Source organism: Lycium barbarum, chromosome 11, assembly GCF_019175385.1.
Source record: "Lycium barbarum isolate Lr01 chromosome 11, ASM1917538v2, whole genome shotgun sequence".
NCBI classification, from domain to species: domain Eukaryota; kingdom Viridiplantae; phylum Streptophyta; class Magnoliopsida; order Solanales; family Solanaceae; genus Lycium; species Lycium barbarum.
In genome coordinates, this window is record NC_083347.1 from 91199923 (window position 1) to 91208226 (window position 8304).

General features: G+C 36.2%; 1 protein-coding gene across 5 annotated transcripts; it reads right to left on the reverse strand.

The window, feature by feature from the left end:
- Window positions 1-302: 302 nt before the first annotated feature.
- On the reverse strand, window positions 303-5055 carry LOC132617130 (probable galacturonosyltransferase 9). 5 transcript variants are annotated; one of them, XM_060332052.1, is made up of 4 exons: window positions 4691-5055; window positions 1888-3126; window positions 1170-1211; window positions 303-1044 (listed from the first exon to the last, which is right to left on the reverse strand). In XM_060332052.1, exons 1-4 carry the CDS (start codon window positions 4820-4822, stop codon window positions 769-771), a joined length of 1689 nt encoding a protein of 562 aa, XP_060188035.1. In that variant the 5' UTR covers window positions 4823-5055; the 3' UTR covers window positions 303-768. The 5 variants fall into 5 exon arrangements, with proteins under 5 accessions (XP_060188035.1, XP_060188034.1, XP_060188036.1 ...); XM_060332051.1 differs by having other exon boundaries at window positions 1170-1214; XM_060332053.1 differs by having other exon boundaries at window positions 1170-1214; window positions 1888-3114; window positions 4691-5053.
- Window positions 5056-8304: the final 3249 nt, after the last annotated feature.

Here is an 8304-nt window from a genome sequence, read left to right on the forward strand (position 1 = left end):
TCAGGGTCTAATCGAAATAGCCTTCTCTACCTCACACAAGTTAGGGGTAAGGTCTGCGTACACCCCATCTTCCTCAGACTCCACTTGTGGGATCATTGTTGTTGTAGTGTAATTTATCCTATTGCAGCAGTTAACTAGTCTGAAGTACTTGAGAATTTAACAGCTTTTTCACTGTCGAGTCCAAGAATAGAGTAAATGCCATTATGGCATCCGATCGTACCCCTTCACACCTAATATACGCAATGCAGTTCCATTACTGCCCTCAAAGCAGTATACTTCAACGACTCGACGGAAACCAGCAGTTAAAATTTTGTAAGTGCATTAATAGTTTAAGAATCTGTTTATCCTTACAAAGAATCATTTCATTGTGTACAGAAGCTGAGAATTATGGTTTCAAACTTGTAACTGATACAACAACAAGAAACTTAACAAAATTGGATGTATCACGTGATGTGTGGGTTAAGTTCACATCACGCTCTGAACCCTGTCACAGACAAAGAACTTAGTATCTAAGTGGAGAAGGGTAGAGGGGCAAGCCTATCTTCTACCCAATTTTGAACCGTGCACCACTGGCTCACGGGCATTTCTCGATTATCAAAAGTAAAATAAAATAAGTCAACAGCCTGAGCTTCTCTGTGAGAGATATGATCAAACAAATAAGAAATGGAAGAAAAGAACCTTCCATGTTAAGATGAACAATGAGGCAACTGACGGTGATTTGGCTTCTTTATAACCTCTTTGCTTCTTAGGCAGCAACAGAATGGTCCTCTACATGCCAAAATTGCACATTTGCACGAACTCCATTTCAGAGTCAATGTATTTGGTCCAAAGCTCCTTGTATTGGGTCATGGCTATGTCCAACCAAGGCTTCATATTCCCGGTGAAGTGAATCACAGCAGCATTGTGGATCTCATTCATGCTAATACTCGGATTGTAGCCAAGACCAACAACATGCCACGATTTATCCAATGATTTTGTTGTTGAGTAGAAGGTGGCTAACCCAGCTGGAAGTGTTCCCAGTTTCCACAAACTCCGGTCATCATTCTGATTAAAAAAATGACAAGAACGAATAGCTTGGTAAGACAAATGGGAAAAGGGAAAGAAACAACAACAACAACCCAGTGAAATCCCACAACGTGGGGTCTGGGGAGGGTAGAGTATACACAGACCTTATTCCTACCAAGGTAGGACAGCTGTTTCCGAAAGACCCTCGGCTCAATAAAAAACATAAAAAGAGGTCAGATAAGGCTAAGAGATTCAAAGCGATATGGAAATGAAGCAACGCAATCGACACAGATGACATAGAATAATCAAAGCACAGGAAATAACAGATAATAGCATAAATCAGAGCACAAGAAATTACACTACGATAATGCGACTACTAATAAGACAGGATAATGAGACTATCTACTAGTCTTCTACCCTAATGTGGGTCCTCCAAACCCTCCTATCTAAGGTCATGTCCTCGGTAAGCTGTAACTGCGCCATGTCGTGTCTAATTACCTCTCCCCAATACTTCTTTGGCCTACCCCTACCTCGTCTGAAACCATCCATGGCCAACCTCTCACACCTCCGCACTGGGGCATCTGTGTCTCTCCTCTTCACATGCCCAAACCATCTCAATCTCGCTTCTCGCATCTTGTCTTCCACCGAGGCCACTCCCACCTTGTCCCGAATATCCTCATTCCTAATCTTGTCACTCCTAGTGTGGCCACACATCCATCTCAACATTCTCATCTCAGCGGGAAAAGGGAAAGAAAGTAAAATAAAAAAAGACATGTTACATCGAATTCTAAAACTGAATCTTTCACCTTTTAAACTAGAATAGCTGATGCGGAAAAAAAAAATCAAATATGAAGAGGTAAAATTAATCACAAGAACACTCACCAAGTTCTGCCAGTAATGATATTCCTCCGTGCATTTTTCACGCCTCCAAGCATCAAGGTCAAAGATATTCATCCCAAATGCCCAGGCGCAAGCCTTAGGATTGAACTTCTCCCGAATGAGAGGATGCGAGAAATTCAAATACTGAGCATAGCGATGAAAAGATCCAAAGCACGTGTCAACTGCCCCGTTGATCTTTCCATCCATATCAATACTCCACAATGCTGTCAAATCCTTCTGAACCACAACATCATCATCCAGGAATAAAATACGGTGAAGCCCTGGATACATCTCTGGCAAATAGAATCTTAAGTGATTGAGTATTGACAAGTATTTCGGATTCCTAAATTTCATGTTGTTCACATCTTTTGTTGCATTTTCTGCTCTATTTTGAAAGTAAAAGTTCTGCAGATTTACAGATTCAAGCTGGCGGAGTACTGGTACATATGAGGACTTTAGGAATTTAAAATCCTCTACAGATTTGATTTCAATATGTCCTTCCTTAATAGGCCTCATCTTAAACCAAACCTTCATTGCAGCTAAATTCATCCTGTCAGTAACGACATGGAAAACGTGTTTCCATGGCTCCTTTGCATTCTTTATCACTGAATTCACAACCACTGATACTGCAATTACATTATCCGAGAATATGGCATAATGGTATAAAGTAGGGTCTTCAAATTCAGGCTTAGGGTCATCATCCCTATATTTTTCTGGATGTGCAATTCTCTCCTCCATAAGCCTCATGGCAAGACAATGTAAACTCTTCGGAGTTGATTTTGCAGCAATCGACCTGGCAAACAGTCCATTCTTCTTTGCCTTCACAAACAACTCATTAACAGAAAAAATTGTATCCTTCAACTTTTGTATCTTCAACTGATTATCATAAGACTCCTTTGAATCGGAGATCAATAACCTTGCAAACTTGACCTTATCCTTAACCTCCTTCTCGAACTGTCTCAAAGAATCCTCATCCATAGGCCCATCAGTATCAAATAAAGCTGTACGGTAAGTTGGCTTTGATTGAAGATCTGAGAAAGTCTTACCCAAATCTTCAAACGTCTTCAGCTGCTTCGAGATATCGAGCTTGAGCTTCCTTGCATAAGCAGCATAAGCATTCACAAGAGCTATATGATCATTTGCTTGTTTATATACTAAATCTAACCTAGTCTTTAATGGATCTGGCCTCAATCCCAGAACCGACCGATGAATGTATGCATCCCCATTAGTCTGTGTCACAAGCTAAAATTTAGTTAAATTTAAGGTGATCTCAATAAATAAATAAAATTAATTCCTATTTACTTCCCGTATATCATATATAGTTTTTCCATAATTGGAAACTGAGATATCCTCAGTTAACAGATTAGTATCATAAGGCATGCCATTTCCATGAAAATAAATAAACAACTACCATATAGGAGTCAAATAAAACTAATATAAAAAACAAAAATTCAACAATTTCAGCTGAATCCTTATGTAAAATCCAGAACAACTTCTGCAACTGTTCCCTTTGCTTTCTCATATATGGAGAAATGCTTACAGTTAAGACTAGTTTCCTTGTATTATTATGCAGGTTCGCACAAACAGAAAAAGTAAGATTGGAGCATTTCAATGTTATTCCAGTTCAAAAGTACTTGATCTTCGTCAAATTATCGCAGCAAATCCATCTCAGTCCAACTTCTTCTTTTTTTTTTTTTTTCTTTTGTTTTTTTTTTTTTTTTGGGTAATCCATTTACTAGTCGTTTGGTAGTTGATTAGAAGCTAAGGTATTCATATATTAAATCCTGCATAAGTAATACCATGTTTGGTAACATTATTTTGCTATGTATAAAATTCAAAACATCTGTGCGGTGTTTGGTTTGCATATTAGAATTAGAAACCAACACAACTAGTACATGTTATAAATTATGAGGAAATCTATGTATTAACTTATGCAGGATATAAGTTGGAATATTAATACCCCTGGTCCCAATTTATGTGATACAGTTCAGATTTCGAAAGTCAAACATCTTTATTTTGACCGTGAATTTGGATATACAATCTTAAGTTTTTTGAAAAATAATTTAAGTATTTAGAAACTACATAAAAAGTACTATAAGTCACAATAATTAACAATTTAAAAAGTTTAAAGGACATACGAATAAATCGCGGTCAAAAAAATTCTTATTTGACTCTCGAAATCCGAACTGTATCACATAAATTGAAACAAAAGGGAGTACATGAATAACTAATCCCTACAATAAATAATACATAGGTTCCCTCCTCATGACTAATCTCTGTATTACCAATACCTGCATAACTCTATCCAACTATCAAAGGACAGCTGTAGCACAGAGCAGTTTCATAAATTTAAATTCAGATATGAAGTTAGAGACAAAATGGTCCAAAAACAAAGCGGCATACACACATAGCAATTGCATAGACGACAAACATGTTCATGGTGGTAGATATCAAAAGCAAAAAAACTACTCCTACTGTCCCAATTTATGTGACACTCATTTCTTTTTAGTATGTCCAAAAAGAATGTCATATTTCTATAATTAGAAACAACTTAACCTTAAAATTCCCCTATTAACCCAAATGAAAATGATTTATAGCCATCCATCCTTTTCTTTCAAAAAAAAAAAAAGATTTATAGCCACACATGAATAATGCTAATACACAGTGCTCCAGACTACTATACCAAAGCCTTATTCAACCGTATAAAAAACTTAGGATTTAATAGCAACACATGAATAAGGCTAATACTATGACAGACACAGTGCTGCAGCCTGATCACACAGAATGATGGGTATAGAAGACGTACATGCTCATTATGTGAAGGATGAGATGAAAAAAGAACTGAAAGTGTAAGAATGAAGAGTAAAGTAAACATAGAGGAAGCGAACACTCTGTATGACAACATATTCGACCGGCCTGACCGGACTGCAACCGCCATTTCGTATCTTCCCGGCGGATCTAATTGCTAATGTTATGCTCCCAATTTTTTTATTATGAAGTGTAAGTATACACACTCGGAGCTAAGATTTAGTGTTGGATTTTGAGATTTGAATTAAAAATTGGGATCCTGAAGGTGGGAGTGTAACATAGATGAAGGATCCACACCCTCGTCGGTGGGTTTTTTCTAAGGCTTTTAATTTCATAGGAGGAAATCGATCACCTAATTATAATTTAAGTGTTTGGTTTCTTTTTTAATCTGTTCCAAAAAAATATTTCTTTTATATTTAGTAACTTTTTCAATTTTAATATTATTCATACTGTTATAAAATGAAGCTAAAAGAGTCACAATATTAAATGATAAAAATCATAGAAATAGAATAACAAAAGAGGAGAGATTTTTACTATTCTTCCAAAATGTGTTACAAGTATATTTCATATAAAAACTTATGCCTCTATTTATAGTGCTACATATGCATTCAATATATGAGAAAATGGAGGAACTATTAAGATGGTGGAGGAAAATGGAGGAACCATTAAGATGGTAGAGGAGAAGCATTATATTTGTGTATTGGACATCCATAATATATTTCATAACACTCCCCCTAGGATGTCCATGGATGATGTGCATCGTTAAAAACCTTATTGGGAAAAACTCTGTGGGAAAAAGCCTCAATGAAGGAAAAAGAGTACACATATCTAGTAATACGCTTTGAGAGCTGCCTCATTAAAAACCTTACCAAGAAAACCCAATGGGACAAAACTTGGTTAAGGAAAAAAAAGTACAACACGTATTTCACTCCCCCTGACGAAGATCAATATTCAAATGACGGAGTCTTCGCATTCCAATCTTGAATATCATTTTCTCAAGAGTTGAAGTTGGCAAAGATTTGGTGAACAAATCTGCAGGATTGTCACTTGAACGAATTTGTTGCACATCAAGATCACCATTCTTCTGGAGATCATGAGTGAAAAATAATTTTGGTGAAATGTGCTTCGTTCTATCTCCTTTTATAAATCCTCCTTTTAATTGAGCTATGCAAGCAGCATTATCTTCATATAATACTGTGGGTATTTTTGTATCACACTTCAAGCCACATCTTTCTCTGATGAAATGTATCACTGATCTCAACCACACACATTCTCTACTTGCTTCATGAATAGCTATTATCTCAGCATGATTTGAAGAAGTAGCAACAATGGACTGCTTTGTGGATCGCCATGATATAGCAGTACCTCCGCATGTAAACAGATAGCCTTTGTTAGTATAAAAGAGACCCATATCGCTAGTTCCCTTCAGATATCGCAATATATGCTTAACTCCGTTCCAATGTCTTCGTGTAGGAGAAGAGCTATATCTTGCTAGCAAATTAACAGAGAACGCTATGTCTGGTCTTGTAGCGTTAGCAAGATACATAAGTGCACCAATTGCACTAGGATATGGTACTTCAGGACCAAGAAGCTCTTCATTTTCTCCTTGAGGTTGGAACGGATCTTTACTCACTTCAAGTGAGCAAACAACCATTGGAGTACTTAAAGGATGCGCATTGTCCATGTAAAATCTTTTAAAACCTTTTCGGTATACGCAGATTGATGGATAAGGATCCCATCTGTCAAATGTTCAATCTGCAAACCAAGACAAAGTTTTGCTTTTCCCAGATCCTTCATCTCAAATTCTTTCTTTAAATATTCAATCACTTTTTGGAGCTCTTCTGGAGTTCTAATTAGGTTTATGTCATCAACATAAACAGCGATTATAACGAACTCTGATTTTGCTTTCTTAATAAAAACACATGGACAAATGGCATCATTTATATCCTTTATTTATCAAGTACTCACTTAGGCGATTATACCACATGCGCCCTAATTGTTTTAAACCATATAATGATCTTTGTAATCTGATTGAATACATTTCCCGAGACTTTAAACCAAATGCTTCAGGCATTTTATATCCTTCAGGAATTTTCATATAAATTTCATCAAGTAAGCCACATAGGCTGTGACAGCATCCATCAGTATAAATAATGTGACATTTTCTGATGTTTGGACTGCTGGTCCAATAAACATTACGTTTATCAAGATGCATCATTTTACTTGGTAATTATTTCTACATCAACATGCTTTAAGAGACGTAGTACTCAGATCCTCACAATCTTATACAATATTGCGTGCCATATTGTATCAAAGATATCGTCGACAAGATATCATTTTGTATCGGTTCGCAATTCGACATAACTTACTGAGATCTCATCACTTCATCATTTTCAGATACCTGAACCTCACATAAGGTTTCATTAAGTGTTATGTCGTCGGCTCTTCAAGAGCATTTTGCCTCCTTATTATGATCATTTGCTCCTCCCTTTTTAAAGGATTATTATATTTAGAATCGATTGGTCTACCATGCTCCATGCATGTTGTAGACTCTGTCCTTCAGGGACATTAGGAGCATTTTGCAGATGAAATCTGAAATAGTTGGGTCAGCAAATGCTTCCAGCATTTGACTTAAATTATCTGAGGATCATACTGATGATAATTCACAACATATTTCTTAGCTGCTTATTCTCTCCCCCTTATTTTAGTGACATATGTCCCCATTTTCTTTGGGAAAATCCATATGTGTGCATCATGGTATATCCATTAATTATGTACCGCACATCAAATGCTAAAAGATGGAAATATCTAATTCCTGACCCTGAACCAAATATGAGGGGAGAATTTATCAAAATTTATTGATCTGAAGCATACAAATGCTGTTGTATGCAATATATCATATCTCAGACCAACATTTGAAACTCTGTTCTCATAAGCAATGGTTTAGTTGTATTATGGAAGCATCTAATGCCAAACCAACTTAGATATAAACCAGCATTATCAAGATGATTGTCTTGATTACGTATTCTGAAAATTGTGCTTCCAACTCAATCATTTTGAGCAACCAACTTCGTAAATGTCAAACTGCCAGTTGACAATAAACATACATGTGACCGTCTCATAGATGCATCTATTTAAGACATCACATTGCAGGTGAAGGGGCCCACATTCACCTTTTATATTTTTCAGAATTTTGGGGATTCAGTCCCAACATTAGCTGGTGTAATCAACTTATCATTAGAACAAGCAACACAAACAAATTTTTGAAGAATCTTCTAGTTCTTCAATATGTTTTTAATACTCAATTAGCACATCAGATTTAAATCAGGACAACCAAAATGGTATTTCCAACTAATAAAATTATCTATATCCGTAAAACTTAAGTTTACCGTGACGAGTGCTATTTATTTTAGTAAACTTCTGGTTTAATATTGCATGAGATTTTATGTCATAAACTTCTGGTTTATTGTGACATGTGATCCATCATACTCGGGTAACGTTTCATATACATATTCCTTACCCGTAGTAACTTAAAAATATTCAATTTTTCAATCATTTATAGTCCCAATGTGATAACCAATTTTATTGCTAGTAAACTTCAGGTTTACTACG

Bases quoted from the DNA above. Each gene is read 5' to 3' on its own strand.
- LOC132617130 (XM_060332051.1), bottom strand. From the start codon at position 4,822: ATGGCGGTTGCAGTCCGGTCAGGCCGGTCGAATATGTTGTCATACAGA. The intron at 3,127-4,690 runs GTACGTCTTCTA...ACTAAATTTTAG, and splicing joins ATCCTTCACATAATGAGCAT to CTTGTGACACAGACTAATGG. The intron at 1,045-1,169 runs GTCTGTGTATAC...TTTTTTAATCAG, and splicing joins CCTACCTTGGTAGGAATAAG to AATGATGACCGGAGTTTGTG.